The sequence below is a fragment of the Natator depressus genome, chromosome 1 (assembly GCF_965152275.1).
Source record: "Natator depressus isolate rNatDep1 chromosome 1, rNatDep2.hap1, whole genome shotgun sequence".
NCBI lineage: Eukaryota > Metazoa > Chordata > Testudines > Cheloniidae > Natator > Natator depressus.
In genome coordinates, this window is record NC_134234.1 from 146,207,804 (window position 1) to 146,229,704 (window position 21,901).

At 37.9% G+C, this 21,901-nt stretch overlaps 1 protein-coding gene across 6 annotated transcripts in view; it reads right to left on the minus strand.

The window, feature by feature from the left end:
* Positions 1-21,901, minus strand: part of DMD (dystrophin) — a 1,886,383-nt gene that overhangs the window by 602,183 nt on the left and 1,262,299 nt on the right. For all 6 annotated transcript variants that reach the window (XM_074968560.1, XM_074968534.1, XM_074968525.1 and 3 more), the window contains one exon: positions 6,075-6,176. In XM_074968560.1, coding sequence (XP_074824661.1) covers positions 6,075-6,176 — 102 coding nt within the window. The remainder of the gene's footprint in view (positions 1-6,074; positions 6,177-21,901) is intronic.

Here is a 21,901-nt window from a genome sequence, read left to right on the forward strand (position 1 = left end):
TGGCCTTAGGTAGGTAACTTCTTTTCTCTCCTTTGTGTGTGTGTGTGTGTCTCAATTTTCCTATGTGTAATGTTAGTGTATTAAATACTTACGTTAAATCAGGGTGCTTGGTAGGTGGAAGGACTACTATATGAAAAGTGCTTTGCAGTTAGAGTACTATATAGGTACCTGATTCCACAGCAACTGATACCATGCACTCAGAGTGCTGTGTCCGTGTGCTGTCAATCACCAGATTGGGGCCAATATATAGTTATCATTACCACATTCAAAAAACCTCAAACCCCCTGAGCTACATTAATTTTATAAAAATGGCTCCAAAACTATAAAAGCTATATCACAACAGTGAGTGCTTTGGACTACTAATGTAGCAGAATAAAAAAAAAAAAAAAAAAAAAAGTAAAGGGATCACATTTTCTATCCTATTCTCTACCATGCCCAATACCATATATTCAAAGGCCTTCATAAATCAATGCTACAAAGCAACAAGACCAGTCTGCTTAAAGTGAACTCATTCTCTCCAGATTACCATGCAAAATGGTTTTCCCGCCCTAGCCCTCAACATTAAGGAAGTTTCTAGAGTCATTGGGATAACATCACTTTTCACACTTTCCTCAAAGAAATATAGAACATGGAATGTGGAGATGGTACCAAACTGTCACTCCAACTTTTAGTGACACAGCTAAGAAATAAGATGTGTACCTTATTATCATCATCAAGCAACATTTATATAATACCATAGGTCTAAGGCAGTGCTTTCTATACAGAGAAAAAAGTAAGTTTCCTGACTACATTTTGGGTGTCACACATGACAGTTGTTGAAACACATGCTTAATTAAATACTGGTAAACAAATATGTTACTCGTGTCTTACCTGGACAAAGACGCCATTGGTGATTCACTGCTCTGTCTCAGCTATTCTTGCCAGGCCTGACATACTCACTACTTCCCTAACACACTATTGTCTTAATCTGTATCTAAAAGATGTCATGGATGTCATACACAAAGTGATAATACAATGATCCTGAAAGTCACTGTGGGATGAATGTACAGGGTGTATACAAAATTATAAATATGTGCTAGAATTATGTGCTTCAAATATGTTTGGCAAGCAGTGCCAACACCCAGTCTGCCCTAGACAAAGGAATGTGTATTTGCTTCTCTGACCAGCCTGGGCACCAGGCAGAGACGATGAAGCACGTTTATAGGCAAGGTAAACAAAGCCATCAGGGGAGCAAGTGGAGAAAGACTATCACTTAACAGTCTCCATGGGGGATGGAGACTTCACCCCCTGGAAGCCTTCCTGCCTCTTACATCAAGGTCAATTAACATTGGGAAGCTACAAGTGTGTGTTTGCGGGGGGGGGGGGCGCGCGGGGCATGTTGGCATCTTTCACCTAAAGAGACAAAGAAGCTGAGCACTTTGAATTATGCGAAGGGTCCTGGCCAGAAAGTCTGGTTAGTCATGCTAGAAAAGAGATTTGGGGAGAAACACTTCTTTGAACAAGTTTCAGAGTAGCAGCCGTGTTAGTCTGTATTTGCAAAAAGAAAAGGAGTACTTGTGGCACCGTAGAGACTAACCAATTTATTTGAGCATAAGCTTTCGTGAGCTACAGCTCACTTTATCGGATGCATGTTAGTTTCTAAGGTGCCACAAGTACTCCTTTTCTTTTTTCTTTGAACAAGAAACTCTAGTTTGGTAAATCAGGTTTTAGTCTTAGAAGCATATTTTTACTTTTGTTTCTTTGTAACCCTTTCTATTGTTATTCCTTATATATTGGTATCACTATTGATTCTTGTTTAATAAACTTGTTTTACTTTAACTATAAACCAATGCACTGCTTTGATTAAAATAGAGTGCTTGTTAACCCCAGTTAAGGAAATAAGCTGCTGGGTATTGTCTTTTTAAGGGAGCAGCAAACTTAACTTCTGTGAGCGTTCAGAGAGGGCTAGATAGTGCAGAGAGAGGTATCTGAGGTACTCCAGAGTAGGGGTTCACTGATTGTTACTTGCTAGGCAAGCTGCGGAATGGCAGACTCTGGAAACGGTTGCTGGGAGAGAAAACAAGCTGGTGTGTTAGGGAGCTGAAACATAGCTTAGCAGCAACAAAACTCTCAATTACTGAGACTGAGAGGGATAGCACAGTAACTCACAATCCTGGGAACTCCAGCAGATGGTCACACTTACTGAATCAAAAGTCAATCCTCATTCGAGGACACCTAAAGCATGATCCTTAAAAGCATTACACTTTATATACATTGCTCTATTATCGTGAATTCATGCAAAGAAAAGAGGCAAGCACTGTGGTAATAGGAGATTTCCATTGTCCATCTTATCAAAGAACAGCTCATCAGGGACTGACCAACAAGAATTTGAAAGATAGGCTATCTAAATGATCAAATCTACATTCATTAGACTGTCATTTTGAAGGCAGTTAGACATTGATGAATTGATGAAGATTCCTTGGTAATATACAAACACTGATTCTGGCAACAGCGTTTGTTTGAAAAGGTAAGTAGGTTTAATCTAGGTAGTTAAAAAATAAAAACAACTGGAAGAATAAAACATCTCTGGCTGTGACTGACTGTAACTGAAAATGACTAATGATGCAGTCATTTTGCAACACTTATCTGATGAAATGATGGCTGGCAGATTGTAATTGCCCTCTTGTCTTCAGCAATTATTTTGCATCAGTGGGAGGGGGGAGGGGGAAAATAAACTTTCAGCCAAACGTAGGAAGCAATGTAGGCATTTATCTTTTTTATTATTATATCGAGAATAATAAATTGGTAAAGAAAGCCCTTTTAGATATACAAAGCTTGAAGTTTGTGTGAAGCAACTGGGTTGTGGCTTTTGAAATTGACAAAACAAAATGATGGGAAAGGTCACTTACATTTCAGTATTTAGCTACTGTATTGTGTTAGTTTCTCTTCACCATAGGGATAACCTTTTATATACATTTCAACCAGGATATAAGAGAGAGATTATGCTTCTATTCTTGGGCAATTCATGCCACACAATTCTCCACTTCCATTGTAGTTTAGATGAAAGAGAAACGTAATGGAGATATCTTGAACAAATTATTTTTCAGCTGAAAAAAATGCTGTAAAATTCCAGACCCACTTAACTTCAATGAGGGGAGAGGCACACGTGAATTGCATCAAACATAGGGGTGGAGTCCCCTCTGCCATGCCTGTCCAAACCAGAATACCACATGTTAATATTAATCCCGTTTACACTTTAAGGGCATTGATATTTAACAAAAGATATTTATATTTCAAAAAGTAGTTTTAGTCCTAACTTATTACAGGTGTGCTTGGCAGTACCGCCTATTATTAAAGTTGCCTGACACTAGAAGACTCTCTTTTCAGTTGCTCATAACTTTGCCAAATATTAACCACTTGAGCAGAGATTCTCCACATCAGGTGTCTACCTCAGGCTGAACTATTTGGGAACATTTCAGCCAAAATGGTTCATTTATCTCCAATAAATTGGAAGTATGTTGTTTTGCCCATGTTAAAACATTCTTCAGACCTTTCCTCTGAAATACTCTAGTGCCTCCCAATCTTTGGGGCAGAGACTTAAAGAAGGCAGGGGCTATGTTTTTTGTCATCCCAGATGAAAGTAGGGGGTTCTTTGGAAAAATTAGTAGGTTGTCATTCAATTAAAGACCGTATCATAATGCATATGCACTAGGGGGACAAATTAAGGCAGCACAGGCAACTTGAACCATCACATTTTCTAACTTTTCAGTGCCTTATTTTGCAACCTTAATAATGTTCTTTCAACATAGTTTTTTTGTGTGTGCAATTCAATCTAAAGTGAGAGATATAAAGTTATTACAATTTGAACTGCACCTTTGCTGCAGAGAAAGGAATTGTTGCATTAGCTATAAAGACTTTCTTGGGACTTACAAACAATGATTGGTACTGGAATTTACTCAGTAAGAACCACCACAAAGAGGCCACTCAATATAAATGGGTGAAAGCCTAGGAAAACTACATCAAAAAAGCAATTTCACATGCTGACATTATATGTTCACATTTCTATTACTCACTGTATACCAGATAGTCACTGAGACAGAAATTAACTTCACAAGTTGGTCAATTAACTGAATGCAGTGTAATGAAAAAAGTGAAATGCAATTAGAGGTGGATCAGAAGTGAAATTCCCTACACTCCACAAATAGTTATTAACCTGCAAGTATTCCGCACAGGCACATTGTATAATGTCATCCTCAAAATGACTGCTTAAGAGACACTATTGTTGTCAATTACACAACAGCACCTGGCATTCACCACATCTAATAAGAAGTAATTTCATTCCATTAAAAAAATATCTCTAGGAATTCTACTACTGGAATCAGTTTGGCCATCTCTAAATAAAATGGATAGACTAAGCATGCTTCTTGGACATACCAAATATTTGTTTCACAAACTAACACAGACTAAAAGCTACAGCAGCACACATTTGTAGTCTATTGCTAGTGGTGCTCACACCTTACTCATTGAGATGTGACGTAAGGTCTTCTAAGATTATAACTGCAGTCAGGCTAAATGTGTAAATGCAATGATCACAGTGAGACTTTTGTTCCATCATCCACTCTGTGCAGAGGTGACATGTGCTTACTCCCAATAATAATAGCTCCCCTCTGAAGCCAAGAAAATTGAACAACAGTCTAAAGCTTTGTGGCTGCACACTATCATCAGGGCACTAGCTTAAAATCACCTTGAATTCACCTTTTGGGGTATTTTCTAAAGGTCTCCAATTTAACTATTAAAGAATATTGATTGTTTTAATAAAAGCTGGAATTTCAACAAAGAAAGCAGTCCTCAAAGGTTTCTTTGGAGAAAAAAAGAAAAGAAAACAAACAAAAATATTATTAAATAAATATATATTCATTTTTAAAGTGGAGATAAAGATAAAATTTAAAAGTGACTTAAGGAAGATTTTATAAATGGTAGGAAAATAAACTGCAAATATATTTCACGGGAAGCAAGCACAAGCTGCAGAACAAAAAGGGAAGAATATAAGTCACAATAACTTTGTTTGCAAGGACAAACAAACAGTTTTGGTACAATAACATCATTGATCTGTGCTGTTTTGAAGAAGCTTTAAATACGAGAATGAGTCTTGCTATTTCTCAGCCCTACAAGGGACAATTACCGTAGAAATTTGGACTGACCATTAAGCCACTGTTAGATGCTCTTAAGAACATTTAATCATAGTGTCCACTGATAATTTGTTGTCAGATACAAAAATATAAGTCATACAACACACATGGAATAGCTTGTGTCACAAGATTGTGCTTTATGGCTCTGTATGACAATGTTTGAGTGGTGGCTTCCATCCCCCTTCGATCTTCCAATCCAAAGATAGCTGGACTGTCATGGGGAGGATGCTGGTGGCCTGCTCTAGCCACTTGGTAGAGACAATTATCCTTGTGCATCAGAACCCTATTGATATCATCTTTAATCTGATACCAACACTGAGAAAAGCAATTTGAGAATGAGCTCCCACAAGACAGCAGTCAGCCTTTCCTAACAAAATACCGTCTCCTCCAAACAAGAGCAAAACACATGATATTTCAAAGGCAATTCTGCCTGCGGTTTGCCAGAGGCCAGGAGAAGAGGAGTTGTTTCAGTTGGCCTCATCCTCCTCCCCTTATTGTAGGAAAAATCTAGAAGACGGGATTCTCTCTGGCCTGCCTCTTGCTTCCGTCTACAAAAAATAAAAACTTTTTTTCCACAGAAGGTCTGTAAGCCTCATTTGGAATAGAATGGTCTTATGTTAATGGTGAGGTAAGTGCATACTGTCGTGTTATGTTTTTAAGGTGAACTACTTTTTTGAATAGGTGGGTGAACACCAGTGCAGAAAGGAATACTTAGTATCACAATGCATAGATAATTCTGGCTGTAAGCATAACGTTATTTCTGCTTGTGCTGTTGCATAACAAAGCCAATATTATTTTCCAAGTTTTTTCACTGATTTTAAATAGACGACATCAAGGACAAGCCTACAACAGGGGAAACAGAACCCATTATGTGGTAATGGATATTACTAAAAGTTGCCTCATTACCTTTACTGGATGAGTGGCTGGTTTTTCCTTATATAAATGATGCCCTTTAGACAAAACCCCTTCCACATCCGGCTGTTTAGCTTGAACTGCTGCTTCAGTTTCCTGGAAGAGGGGAGTGAAATAGTGTGAAATTAGCTGTACTTTCAAGAATAAAACCACAAAGTCTTAAAGCTCCACAGGAGACTGTACACACCCCCGATAGATTCCTTTCTGTTTGTGCATGGTGTCAGGACAAAGAGGGTCACCGAAAAATAAAACAGGAATAGCATAGAATAAAAGTAGTAAAATAAACAGTGATATATCCCTTCATCCATGAAGGTCTCAATAAAATGGAATCACAGAAACCAGCACAAATTCACACTAGAAAGAACAGGCATTTGAAATCTAATATGAACAACTCAGTCTTGTTGCCTTCCTTTACATTTAAAAAAAAAGAAGCTGATAGTAGAAGTTAGTGCTGTTGAGGAGATCTTGCCCATGTGGTAGTGGACATCTTATTCATGTGACCATGTTGAATGCTGTTGGGTAACTAAGACAACACTAATAATACTTTATAATGAAACTTTCAGCATGATGAGTCCAGACTAATGTTACAAACTACACACTAGCAGCACAGTAACTACTAAAGCTATGCTAAGACATTTATTATTATTCAGAAGGAAGAATGACACTGATTGAATTAGCAAAACCATTTCCTCTTGCATTTTTTTAAAATCTCCTTGAAACTTCCCATTCAAGTGTTGAACACATCCAACCCAGAGACACTTACACCCCAGGCTGGTACTGTATAACCGTTGATTTCAAAATCATGCAACAGGGGGAACACGGCATGTAGCTAATTTAGAAAAAAAAGGCATCAGCACAAAAAAGGGAGAAGAAGGAACATACCATGTATCCTGTTCTGTTTTGATTTATTAATATTATTATTACTATTTTAAAAGGATAATGAATGGAACACAACACTGCAATATTATCTGAGGAATTTGAATGAGTTCTTAGTTTTTTCTCCATTTTGTAGTTTCATCTGAACCTAGCAGCTTTTCAAATGAGCTATCTCCTTCACACAATCCTACTAGCTGTGCACCCACTCTCAATCTTATTTTCTACCCGCAATCTGAGTTACCATTAGTATGACAAGCCACAAAATAGTATCCCAATAGCTTCAGTCTAAGGGCTCAAGCACATCATGTCATTGATGAAAATCTGAAAAATGCTATTTTTTTTCCTGTGCTCTGCATTTCTCTTGTTCAAATCAATGTCATGCTAAACCACAACAAAGGACCATTTCACTTCTCAATTTCCAACTGTCAATAGAAAAGTTGTCCACAATTCTTGCCTGAAAATCTACATGCAAAATATTCTGAGCAGTACAAGAAAGTTACCCTTGATAGATGTCCAAAAGTCCACTGCCTTCTCTTACTTATATTTCCTTATGTTGTTTATCAGCCCAAAATAAAGACTGCTAAAAGCTATCAAGTTTCTTGCAGGGATATTTTAAATATGTTTGCATTTCACTGAGTCCTGTTACACATCTCCATTCCAGATGAAGAATGGTCTGAAGCAAATAGGATGAAATTCAATAAAAACAAATGAAAAGTATTCCACTTATGAAGGATCAATCAATTGCAAACATACAAAATAGGAAATGACTGCCGAGGAAGGAATACTGCAGAAAGGGATCTGGGGGTTATAGTAAATCACAAGCTAAATATAAATCAACAGTGTAACACTGTTGCAAAAAAGTTAACATCATTCTAGGATGCATTAGGAGGAGTGTTGTAAGTGTAACCCTTCTGCCCATCAGAGTTGGCAGCAACAATGGCTGGGGTTCCATTCCAATAACACAATGCAAAAGCTGTTTGAGGTCCCACCCAGTGACCTGGGACAAATATATACCACCCCCGCTGGGCGCCTCTAAGAGGCAATACTTCCCCTCTCGCAAGCACAGAGTCTGAGTGTAGCAAAAGCCTTTTAATAACAAAGAGAAACAATGTGGCATATCTTGGGGAAACACCACCAACAGGATTCATAACACAACCCATGAGCCAAAACCCACCCCAAGCAAACTGGGCTGTGTCCTTTCCCTTTGGTTCTTCAGTCCAGCAACCCAAAAGTCACCCAAAGTCCCAAAAGTCCAACAACTCAAAGGTCTCTGTCCCTGGTCAGCGCAGCCCCAGAGTTCAAAAGTTTATCTGCAGAGTTTTACCTCCCAATCTGGGTGGAAATGGGGGGGTTAAGGGGCACCTTACATGGTCCGATGGTGACTGCCCAACCTCTCTGTGGGGCTCCATTCCACCGGCCACCCCACAAATTGCTCTGCTCTGCTCGCCGCTCCGCTCCACCAGCCATCCCACGAACTGCTCCGCAATATATCTTCAGGCTCCCATCCACTACTTAACACAATGCTCAGTGATTTCAGCTCTTAGTAATTTTAGCTCTCTAGTGATTTTAGCTTGTAATAGGGGAGCCTCAGTGCTGGTACACCATTGGCCCAAAGTGAATTGAGCTCAGCAGCCTGTAACTAGACTCCTAGTGGAATCAAAACTAGCTCTGATATTCCACTGTGGAGAGAGGAGAAGGTGCAATTAGCATGTAGGGCCCTCACCAGGGGCTCATACCAACAAGTATTAATACCTGGCCCCAGCCTCTCTCCATTCACTGGGTTTTGGAACCCATGACCCTTGCCTAGCGAGTGCTGCTTAGTTGATGGTGAGTCCCTCCATCATAACAAAAGGCCAAGTACAGTTCCACTGTCCTTGAGTCACATAATCAGGATAACAACAGTTTATTCTTCCTGCCCCAATAACAGAGAAACTGGGGCTCCTACAGCAGCCAAAGTGTTCATCTGGGCGGTGTGGGTGTGCCTATGCAAATGAGATCAGCCCCTGAAGTTCTTTTCCACAACTTGCCACAACTCACCACCAGATGTCAGGGTAGAGCTCATCCTGACTCTGCTTACATAAGCAGGACACAAGTAGTAATTATTTTGTTCTACTCGCGCTGATTAGGCCTCAGCTGGAGTATTGTGTCTGGTTCTGGCCATCACATTTCAGGAAAGATGTGGACAAATTGGAGAAAGTCCACAGGAGAGCAACAAAAATGATTAAAGGTCTAGAAAACATGACCTATGAGGGAAGAGTGAAAAAAATGGGTTTGTTTAGTCTGGAGAAAAGAAAACAGAGGGGACATAGCAATTATCAAGTATATAAAAGGTTGTCACAAGGAGGAGGGAAAAAAATTGTTCTCCTTAACCTCGAGGATATGACAAGAAGCAATGGGCTTAAATTGGAGCAAGGGCACATTAGGAAAAACTTCTTAACTGTCAGGGTGGTTAAACTCTGGAATAAATTGCCTATGGAGGTTGTGGAATCTCCATCATTGGAGTTTTTTAAGAGCAGGTTGGACAAACACCCGTCAGGGATGGTCTAAATAATACTTAGTCCTCCCATGGGTGCAGGGAACTGGACGAGATGACCTACTGATGTCCCTTCCAGTCTTACATTTCTATGATTCAATAAGGAGTCTTACTCCTCAGCACTATAATCACTGCAGATTTATTTTTGCCTTCTTCCACTCTTCCTTCTATGAATTATTTCCTTCACTTTTAGTTCAAGTTCTCCATCAGAGTCAGATTTCCTTTCCTTTTTTGCCACAAGATAGTCTAATATTTCCCTATTCAACAGAGAAATGAGGAACAAAGGACATGTAAAATAAGGAGAACCATGTCTTCATGTTATATTAAAGAAATTATAGATATTGTACATTTTAATGAATTAAGAAACTGTTTTTAAAGTAAGTGATTCATCGCTAATATTTTGTCTGGCATGTATTCTTTTGTCTTATCATTACTGTTTTATATACTTTATAAAGTTAATTTGTGAGTTTATATGAATATCCAGTATTCATGAATATTGAATGTCAAACGGCATTCTGTACCACCAGCAGCAAGTAGAGGTTATAATTTACTATGGAGATCTGAGACCAAGGTAGATCTCTACCTCCCATAATAGATGAAGACTTATCTAAACTAGAAAGAGCTATACAAAAAAAAGAAGGATGGAGTAAGCCTATGCAGTAGCAAGACCATTGGAATTATTTTGTGTACTCCACCATCGCCCTTCCTAGCACTCTCCAGACAAAATGAAGCGTGCCAGCTTTTCCACAACTTAATCAAAACACTAACCTCAGTTAATATGTGAAATTTATAATAAGGAGAATTAATACTTTGGGCCATATTCTGCTAGAGATGTTCATGCTGAGGTCTACACAAGGAGTCCCATAGAAATAAATAGGACTATTAATGAAGTTAAGTTATTATTCAAGATGTACAAGGGTGATAGAGATGGGCCATTCCATATTTGCTATCTTCAGGGTACAACTGATGAGATTTAGTTTAAAATGTATACACATTAAATATGCCTTACATAGCTTATTTGAATTTGTAAAATTCAAAAAAGGAAAAGCAAGTTCAACAACTGAACAATGGCACTCCAAATTCTGCAGCAAAAAAGGCTTCAATAGGCCTTAGAATAAGAATATTACAAGTTGTAGCCACCTATTTCGCACCATATATATAATTTTTAAAGAAAATATTTGTTATCGTCACATGTTGGTGAGTAACATATATTTTACATTACATAAAAATTGGAAAGAATATTTTTTTCTTGCCTACTAGAGAACTATTACAATTTTCCATAGCTGGGTAATCAAAATGTAACGTACTTAGAAGTTAAACTACCAGTTTCTTTTGTTTTAACAGTCTTTTGGAAGTCTTTTTGATGCATCCGATGAAGTGAGCTGTAGCTCATGAAAGCTTATGCTCAAATAAATTGGTTAGTCTCTAAGGTGCCACAAGTACTCCTTTTCTTTTTTGCGAATACAGACTAACACGGCTGCTACTCTGAAACCAGTCTTTTGGAAGTATTTTTCAGTGTATATTCTTAAGTCTAATATCTCAAATTCAATTATCTTGATCTAAATCTAAGTTCCATTGTTCAAATGTGTATTAAATGCAGCATGATGCATAATTCCAGGTTTGTTTTCTGTATGAATTCTTTTCTTGTCAACACTGTCAAAGAAAAAAGTCCTTGATGTCGTTCTCAATGTTTTGAGCTTCTCTGGGCTGACATTCAGAAGTTGCACACAGCCTTACAGTTGTGCTGACCCTCCAGTTTATTTTGTGATCTGCTACAAACATCATAAGCCAAACATGTCATATGAACTGTTTTAAGTTGTTACAAATGCCAGATGAAAACATTTTTTAAAAAATTTTGACGTTCATGAAATATTTTCAAGAAAAGTTTTCCTTGTATTATTCCTTGCTTGAAAGAAATAAACCTTTGATAGCTTCTGTTTGTCAATGAACAAGTGTTCAATCATGGTATTGTGTAGCACAAGAGTTCAGGTCTGTCTGACAGATGGCACTAAATGAATGTAAGTAGACAGTCTTAAGTGTGCATTCAGGATTCTGTTTTATCATTCAGTCCCCCAAGGAGAAGAAAAAGTAGCAACTCTGACCTAGACGCCTAGTCAATTCACAGCAAAATGAAGACAGCAGTTACCATCTTGTCTGTATAGAATTAAAACCCATAATTTAAACTAAGATCAGAACTTGGGCCAAACTTTGCCCTTGGATGTATACTCCATGCTACCATTGAAGCTAATGGGAATTGTCCAGGCTGCCTTCCAATGGCAGAGCTGGGCATTTAGATGATGGGAAAGCCATAACTTTTTGATAGTGCAGCCAGAGCTTAGGGGTCTATTTCAGGAGTGGGTGGGTGAGGTTCTGTGGCCTGCAATGTGCAGGATGTTAGACTAGATGATCATGAGGGTCCCTTCTGACCTTAATGTCTATGAGTCTATGGCAGCCCAAGAGTAGAAAAGACTCTGTTAGCTTCTAGCATTTCTAGAACCACGTCAGTTCAACTTGCTGACCGAATGAACATGGTGGTAAAAGTTCCAGAGCTAACAGAGTCTTGTCTATACTAGAGCAGTGAAACTCAATCAATGCTAACAAGAGTGGATTAAATTTTGGATGAAAATTACCAGTGTTGAGAAGTCAGTATGGAAATTATCTACGCATACATTTAGAGAGGCCAACCATGGTTAAAGCTGTGTTTTAAAAGTGAATGCAAAGTTAAAATGAAAAGTGAGTTGTAACTTTAAAATAAGAAATAAAATTTTAAAAGCTAGTATAGTAGGTTCCAGTCAGTCATTCTTTCAAGAAAAAAAAATAGTTTCCTTTTAATGGGATGGCAGCTGAGACTCATTTTAAAAAAAAAAAGAGAAAAGCTTTCTTCAAGGGGAAACAGCAGCTAGAATATTTTGATGAGAAATGTTCACTACTTTACTGTGCTTGATACACACTGACAATTGATAAACAAACCTATCAACGTTGAGACTACAGAGTAAATTAGAGGGCTTCATTTTCTAAAAGACTTTGACAAAATTTTCAGACTTGGACTACAAAGTATATTTTAATGTGAAGACAGGAGGCTTTATTTAATTAGACATGAAATAGTATTGGGTCTGTCAAACATCCATAGCTAGGACAGATATCGTTATAGAAGTGGCTTAAAACTGTAGCTCACTGGTTATCACAAGTTTAATTTTGTATTGACTGTCTTTTGTAATCCCAAATTGCCCTGGATTGTAAATTTTTCATGGAAGACAACCAGCTTTTATTAAGTTTCTGGCTAGCACATAGCAAAATGGGGCTACTATATAAAAATGATGACACTACTAATATTAATTGATGGACCACTGGATGGAAGAATCTCAAATATAGTGTGACGATTGGAACTGTAGAAAGAGGATCAGGTTTCGGTAGAGATCTAGTGCGATGAGACATCTGGAGTTCAGGAATGCAGACATGTCTACACTGCAATTAGACACCCGCAGCTGGTCTGTGCTAGGAGACTTGGGCTTGGGCTAAGAGGCTTTTTAACTAAGGTGTAGACATTCCAGCTCAGGCTGCAGCCCAAGCTCTGGGACCCTCCCACCCTGCAGGATCCTAGAGCCCCGGCACCAGCTCAAGCCCACACGTCTACACTACAATTAAACAGCCCCAAAGCCCATGCCCCACAAGGCTGAGTCAGCTGGCACGGGCCAGCTGTGGGTTTTTAACTGCAGTGTAGACATATCCTAAAGGCCAGCTACTACGGACAAACACAGGCCTTTCTCAGCATATAAGGCTGCATGTTCAATAAAGATTTCTTCCCGATAACTCAGACTGCATTACTTATTCCTAATGAAACATCATGAAGCTAAGCTCTTTTGGTAGCAAATATTTATTTGTGCTAACGCTGTTGTGCTTCCCTTTGATGAGACAAGATAAAACATAGGCTGGGCATTGCATCATGCTAATTATGGCTATCTGCCAGATTGTTCTATTCTACATATTGAATTAAAAACCTCTAGCAGTTTTTTTAATTGACTAAAGCACTAGTAAATGTGTGGAATGATCCCACCGACACTTCAGAGAAGCAGCTGAACTCAGCAGAAGCATATATTTAAAATATATGTATTTAACATCCATGTGGTATTTGAATTAAATAGAAATACTTCAAGGATTTTTTTGAGAAATTTCAACTTCAAATACAAAAATGATGGACTAGTAAGAAGAATTTTCACTTCATTCTGTTTTAAATACCCTTGAGGCTAAATGAGCTTATTCATTTTACAAATCAGGCTTCTTTTGCTATTGTGTCTCACAAGGGTGCAATGTGAGGATTTGGTGAAATCACTAGAAAAGGTCTGATATTTCAGGACATAAGGCAGATTGGGATAAGCTATTTAATAATGATCCACTACCAAATACATCAAAGAATCCACAGAACCCCACAGAAACTTCTTCTTTTTTAAGTTTGGCATGATACAAAAGTTCCATGCTAAAAAGACAGCAAGGAAGATGAATTCCTTATATCTATGAACTGCATATATTGTGGGAAATTCCAGTACCTAGAGATTCTAGAAAAGGTTATAGACACGACAGCCTGAATTACTGAAATGGATATCCCACTAACCTCAAAATAAAGCTTTGGCTAAGAATTTGAAAATGCTCTCTGTTAGCCTATAAAATTAGTAACAATTAGCAGGGTTTGACAGCTTAATTGATATGACAACCCTGAAACCTGAGACACTTAAAATCATTTTAGATCATGGCAACAGCAGTGTATAAATAGATAACAGGGCCCATGAGGCTCAATTTTTGACATGCAAGAGGGATTGTTTAGAGATAGGTAAAATGTGTGCACAGAGGATGTGTGGTGGGGTGGACAAGAATAAGAGCTGCCATGGAAATAAAATACAGAAGCAGCCAGGTAGTGAACTTTCATACCAATTATAAAATATCTCTATGCATTTTGGCCATAACAACAACGATGATGAAGATGACATATATTAGTGACTTCCAGACGGTATTGAGTGCTGAAGGTTTTGAGCAGATAGTTTCTTGTCTTGGGAAGAGGAGTGGAATAAATCACAGAAAATGTCCAGTTCCCACTCCCTTCCTGGACAAAAGTGACAAAATCATGTTGTTTTATTTAGCTGAATTTAAAAGCATGTAATTTATTTATTTAACACTGCCTGACTCCAGGTTTGTTGTTCCTTTTTCTTTTGATATTTGATGTCCTTTTAATGTTCACATTCATATAAAAAGCTTGCTCCTCCTCCCAAACTTATTAATGGAATTAATTACCTTTAGACATTTATTGCCTCGAGAATGATGAATTTTGAAGGAAGGTAAAAGAAAATTTTTAAAACTATATTACTGGCCCTACACTGCTTTGTTGGTTTTTCTTGATATAGTATTTTCAGAAAAGTGTTTCTTGAATAACAAGTGTCTCAAATAAATCACTTGAGAGAGCACTATGAAGATATATTTCTGCAACTTGTCCCCCATAATTTGTGTATGTATTACTTTAAGAAATGGCAGATGTTGCCAAGAGAATCAATAATATCCAATGTTATCAGCTGCGTGTTCTTTTATATGTTCTTTTAGTTTTTACTTAATTGGTAAACACTGTCAGGTAACTTAGGCCCGAATTTTCACTTATAACATCTTTAAATTTATGTAAGATGACAAGTTCTTTGTATTTTACATCTTTTTTCATATTGTTCATATTGTTCATATTACTAAGAAGGATTTTTATTCTGATTTTTAAAAGCTACCACTTCCACAAAGAAGAATTAAAATAAAGAAAAACAACAGTAATATACACTGATTGAGCTCTGGAAAGTTTCAAACAAATTCCTATTCCCATTATGTCATCACAATGCTTGTATAGTAAAGTAAAGGAAAAGGAAATATAAAGCATGCTGGACTACATGGAAGGGAAGAAAAGAATGAAAGACAGGAGGCACACACGCTAAGGGCATGTCTACAAAGGGCACTGGAACAATCTGTGTAGTGTGGGTGCTGAAAGCCATTGAACCAAACTGTGAACCCTGTATATAATGGAAACCACTTCAAGCCAGGGGGTGCGGCAGCACCCCCAGCACCCATCGTTCCAGAATTTATGTGTCTACATGTACAGTGCTGCATCACTGCTGCTGCAGCACATCTGGTGAAGACACTCAATGCTGATCGGCTAGAGCTCTCAAATGTCAAATGGAAACAAGGTGAAAATTAAAGGCAAGAGGATATGTAATTTCAAGCTTGCAAAAAGAAGTTTCAAGCTATAGCAAATAAAATGAATAACACTTATGTATAAAATCTATGTATAACTCTATAAAAGTGACAATGTTTCCTTATAAAATATTGTTAATGAAAACCTACATTAAATAACTCTAAAGGTGTTCCTGAAACCAACAAAATGATGGTTCTATGAACAGTCATCATTTCTTTCAGCTCTCTTACAGTACAGCCACAATCCTTCCTGATGAGAAGAGCCTGTGTGAGACACTTCAGATCATCATAAGAAGCCAAAGGGCATGAAGAACTCAACCTTTATTTTTGTTATTGGCCGAGAACGCTACCTATGAATGCTGGGGGCCCCTCATTGCCCAGGGAGTGAGAAATGGCAATGAAATCCTAGATACCCATTGTTCTAGCCCTCTACAGCTTGGTTCTGTATAGGGAGCACACATTCTGCATGCTTGCTTTTGAGTCCAGAACTGGGTTGTCACGATGTGTTTAACATAATTAGAGAGTCCATGTGGATGAAATCAGCTACATATTTGCTCCCAAGGCCAAATCTGTCATCAGAAATGAAGGCAATACGCTACTGAAAATATCATAAGTTTCACTTCCTATAGAATCTTCCTCATTTTAAGACTTCACATACTGAGAAGTAAAAAGAAAGCAAATTATCAAAAAAGTTAACCAAGATGAGGAAGGCTTGTCACTAAACAGCATCCAGTTTTCAAGAGCAATCACAGTAAAGACTTAAATGGTTCAGAAAAAGTTCTCATAGCCTTGATAACCATATTTTTATTGCAGATTTTGACATGTCTTATACGTAAGCTCTCCTTTGCAAGACCAGTTTAACTTGCAAGAGTCCTCTACTGTGTTCTGCTCCTTGAAGTCTTAATGCAATACTGTCTGTACTTGGAAATTAAATATGAAACTCTGTAGCAGGTGTGAGAATTCCCTACATGATCGCTAAACATTCAATAAGCATGTTAATACATTCTTATTTTTACATAGTTATGATCTCTATGCTATACAAAACAGAAAGGAGGCACATTTCCTGCTGCAAACACATTACCAATTAGAGCTGAAGCTTGTAACCCCAAGGGGACTCCATATAGGCCCCACCTGGATTCCTTTGCAGGATCTGCACATGGAAGAGTTATAACAGAAAACACCTAACACACATTGAGCCACGATGTGATGAAGGCAGAATACATTACCTAGCACAGCAGGAGGAGTTATTATTTATTAAATAAATCAATATAATCAGGAGGCAGATTGACATACATGGCCTTCACAAAATTCTGTTTTGAAGACAGATATGACAGAGAAGAGGGTGAACTTGGTTCTGCAAGAATAAAAGGATATTACATGCATAGAGTGCAGCATGGAAGAGAGCACGGACCCAAGAGTGGGAGAAAGTTTAAAAATAATAAGATGTGTGGGGTGAAATCCTAGCTCCATTGAAGTCAGTGGTGGCCAGGATTTCACGCAGGGTGGTTGTATACTATCAGATTGCCCTGTCACTTTTGTAATTCACCCCTATTTATTTACTTATATTTATAAAGCATTAATCCAGTGCTCTAAACGTCATTCAATAATCCATTATTAATAAAACTGAGAAGCCAAAAGACCAGGCTGAGAGACATACCCCGTAACTACTGTACTTCCCCAGATAAACACAACAAAACAAACAAATGCAGCCTTATCCCCACCACTTATTGTTATGAGAACAAGATGTTATTCTTGATGTATCAACTACAAACTTACTACTCCAGCCCAATGGGAGCTGCTGGAAGCGGTGGCCAGTACATCCCTCGGCCCACGCCACTTCCAGCAGCTCCCATTGGCCTGGAGCAGCGAACCGCAGCCACAGGGAGCCATGATCAGCCAAACCTGCGGACGTGGCAGGTAAACTAACCGGCCCGGCCTGCCAGGGGCTTTCCCTGCACAAGCAGCGGAACAAGTTTGGGAACCACTGGTCTAGATAATACTTAGTCCTGCCTTCAGTGCAGGGCCAGGATAAGAAGACTACTTGAGGTCCCTTCCAGTCCTACGATACTATGACTAAGTCAAAGCCAGAGCTGTGATGAATTATTTCTCAGGACTGTGGCATTAATTACAGAGCACACTAAACTTTAAAGAGAATAATTAATTAACTTCACTATTTATCTGCCACTGAGAAGAATAATTTCCTTTTTTTTTTTACTTCATCCAAGAAAGAGAGCTAGTTTTGGAAGTTATTCAAATAATTTTTATACATACATATATATACGGGGAGGAGGGAGAGAAGAGAGAGAGCTGGGCCCCGGTGAAATTAGAGTAGAGCATCTTTGAGGAAAAGGCCATGATTTTATTACAATATTTCATTTACCTTATTTTAAGTTTGCACTTAAAAAACCCCACAAAACTCTTGCGTAAGTAACGTGCTGCCAAGACCCAGAATGAAATGTATACAGATCATTGTGATAAAGGGCACAATGCTCTGTTATTAATGTATTAACATAATGCATTTCTCCTTTGATAAGGTGATTTGAAGTTTGGTGCTGGGCCACCTAGACTCTAGCACTGGTGTACTAATAAATATCACAGCGCAACAGTGCCCAGGCACTGGCTAAAAGAATAAAACAGTCTGGAGTCTCTAACTGTGGTTGATCTCACATATTGCAACAATGTCTAAGCATTAGGTAAACTGAAGTCAACATTTCAGAGCTATACAAATACATTTATACAATGCAAATTAAGGCTTAACCTTATATTTGATGGCTTAATTGTGGGGAAGGCAGGTGTGAGGTTAAGTCAAATAATTAACATTATCCGAATATATGTTATTGGCTTTTAAAACAGTGTTAATACTTTTTATACGTATCTATGTTCATCCTGAATAGAGTAAGAAAAGTCTCTAATTATGCAACGTTATAAAAAAAAGATAATATGAAGATTCATTAGTATGCTAAACTGCTAGCTCTTCAGTGTCCTAAATAAGCAATTTCAATTTCCTTCATCTAAAAGAAATGCATCATTTTACTAAGATTCTTTTAAGTTGTGAAGATATTAAATGTTTTATAGGGAGCAAATTTGTTAATTCAATGGGGGGGGGGGGTAAATCACAGACCAAGGAAAAATAAAACATATGAGGGAATTGTTGTGTTGTGCATTGCTTTTTAAAATTGCAATCAGCCTCCACCATCTTGGTATGGTTGGGGGCTGTGACTTGAGGTCCAGGGACCAAACTGGGTGGTTTTGAGCTTTATGATTATTAACTATTGATGCAAGGTAAGATTGCAGTAAAAGTGACTATATTTCAATAGAAATTAAAGACCTGACCTTTAATCCAATTACCACTGTGTTAGGTTTTCTGTCTGCATCATCCAGAGTGACATCAGCAAATTACTATCATATTTTATTTTTAAAATACTTTAAACAGGATTTGACTATCAGATCCACTTAATCTAGACTATGCCACCTGATGAGAAGGCCAAAACCACGCCACTCTATCACAGTTTAGAAGGCTGTCTATTTTTTTTTCATATCCTCTCCATGTTCAGGATCACTGATATTCAAAACTATAATTAAAAGGACATCAGCTGCTGGCAAAATTATATTATAAACTCATCTAGTAATTATTTTATCCACTTAAAGGTCCATTTCAATTCATTCTGCATCGTTTCCTCCCCTAAAATTTGATCTCTGAATTATGTATTCACTAAATAACATTTCACTGGGCATCAGAAACTAATAATGTCTCATAATGGAAGAATACTTGATTGAAAATAAACATTCACTTATGATGCTCATCAGTAATGTTGAAGAAATAGCTGCTTGTTTTCTTGATTATTAAAAGATTTTCTAGATTACTGGAGGCAGCTCTTCTGAGGAAAAAATAAAAAAATAACTACACAACATGTTCTTTTAGCTTTTTTGCCAAAAAGTAAAATTACATAATTGAACATGATGATACTCTAATAGGAAAACAAAATCTTATTAAAATCTCTCTAGACAGTTCAAAAATATTGACCTTATATAGATAAAAACTAACTCCTGGGTGTTAAAGTTTGAACACCAAAGTAAAAAGAAGGGCAGTAGCTGCAAGGGTAACAAGATGGGAGATGATTCTCATTTTTCATCAATCTTTTAGTAAGCATTTTTTTCCATTAAAGTACACAGTAAGGTCAAGGGAGGAAGAATTAATATTGTGAGTACCACACCACAGCATAAAAAGCAGTTTTGTCTTAATACAGTAGAAATACTTGCTCCTATGGTTCTAAAGTACTTTGAAGGCATCAGATGAAAGACACTATAGAAGTGCAAAGTATTAGTGTTATTTAAAAAACCCTGAGGATATTCCATTTACTTGAGTTTTGAACTTGAAGAAAAAGTAGAAAATTGCATGAGATAAATATTGCAGAATGCTTAGCAGAGAAGGGCCAACACAGTGTGGAAAAGGTAACTTCCAATTAGATGTACTTATTTGGCAGAAGGAAATCCATTTTCTAGCAATGCCACCTGAAGATTACAGAACCTCTCTGCTTTGGATGTGATTATATTTTCACATTGGAAATTATAATGGAAAGGTTTTGACTTCATCTCCCCAAAACACCATTTCTAAACAGAGTAATTTTGATAGTAATGATTTGTTTCATGGCTGTTCAGAATACCCATTGATATAACATGCAGGCAATTTTAATACATACCTTGTTCTAATCAGTTCCAGATGATCTGGAGCATGATCTTCACACCAGTACTAGTGCAAGAGTGCACACTGGTTCATGGCTTTTGCTACCTTTCTGCACAACCTCAGTGTGTGACAGCGATGAATTCTTGCACCAGCACTATTCTGTCAGGCTATCAACTGGATAGTAGGACTTGCTGCTCCACACGCTGGAATTAAGTCTGGTCAAGAAATGTTTTCCAACAAATGCTGTCTTGCTTGTGGAGAAATCAAAGAAGCTCAGCCCACCCACCAAAGTCTCCAAGGAGCTGCCCACACCACAGGGTTGAACATCTCATGGCAGAAGAGCAAGATCCAGAGCCATCTGGGCCATCTCACACACACCCCAGTGCAGATGAGACCAAGTACTATGGAGAGTGTTGATGAGTTCATCTATTTAGGCTTCAAGTGGTCATAGCAAACCAGACATTCTTCGATTAATAGGTCTCACTGATTCCTACATGAAGTCCGTGTCTCGCTTATGGATGCGAGAAAGTTTTTGCTCTGAGACAAAGTTCAGGATCTTTCAAACCGGGGTAATATCTGTATTGCTCTATGGGTCAGAAACCTGGACCCTCTTTTCCGGCAGACTTAAGAGCTGCTAGAGTTATTCCATATCACTGTCAGCACCACATCCTGAACAAAAAGTGGTTTGACTTTGTGTGAAACGTCATAAACTCTTCCTTCAATCAACACTATATACAAAAGCAGTGCTGCATGTTCTTTGGGTATGTCACCAGGATGGACAAAAGCATCCAAGCATACCATGCGTTAAAACTCTTGGTCAATGTCCAAAGGGGTGCATGCCTCGATCCTATTTGGTGCTGCCCACAGGGACACTCCAGAGATTCGTGGATTTGCAGGATTGAGCCAGATCTGGGAACTTCACTACACAATGCCTGGTGTGACATCATCAACTGTGGTCATTCTGGCTGGTGCAATGGTCTCCAGTTGATGACATATTTGTTGAGGACACCAATCAGTTCGAAGCATTTTAATATTTTTGTCCATATTTTCTATAAAGATCCTTTATGTGCTTTTATTAGACTTAGTGAGTTAATGACAGGTAACTGAAAATATTAAAAATGAAGACTGCTAAACTCAAATAGTTGTATAGTACCTTACCTATGTTATGACATTTATGTAAGTAAACTTGTGAAAAGGAAAGCAGATGACCCTACAATTTTCAATTAAACTCAAGAGAATCTGAATAGTCTATTGTTCTCCAGCATTAAGTATATCAAGCTAAATATACATTTATTTGGGCTAGTGCAAAATCATAAAAGATGAGGGTTAGGATTGCAACCTATTGTGATGAAAAGAGAAACAGTGAGTCAATGTGATTTAAGAAAATGGCTAACTGAAGCCATCAAAAACATTTGTGTCAGGACTCTCTGTTGTTTTAACTCTTCAACAGTACCAAATGAAAAATATGAATTCCTATTTGTGCATCTGAGTAGAGAGAGCAAGTTGTTTTCCATG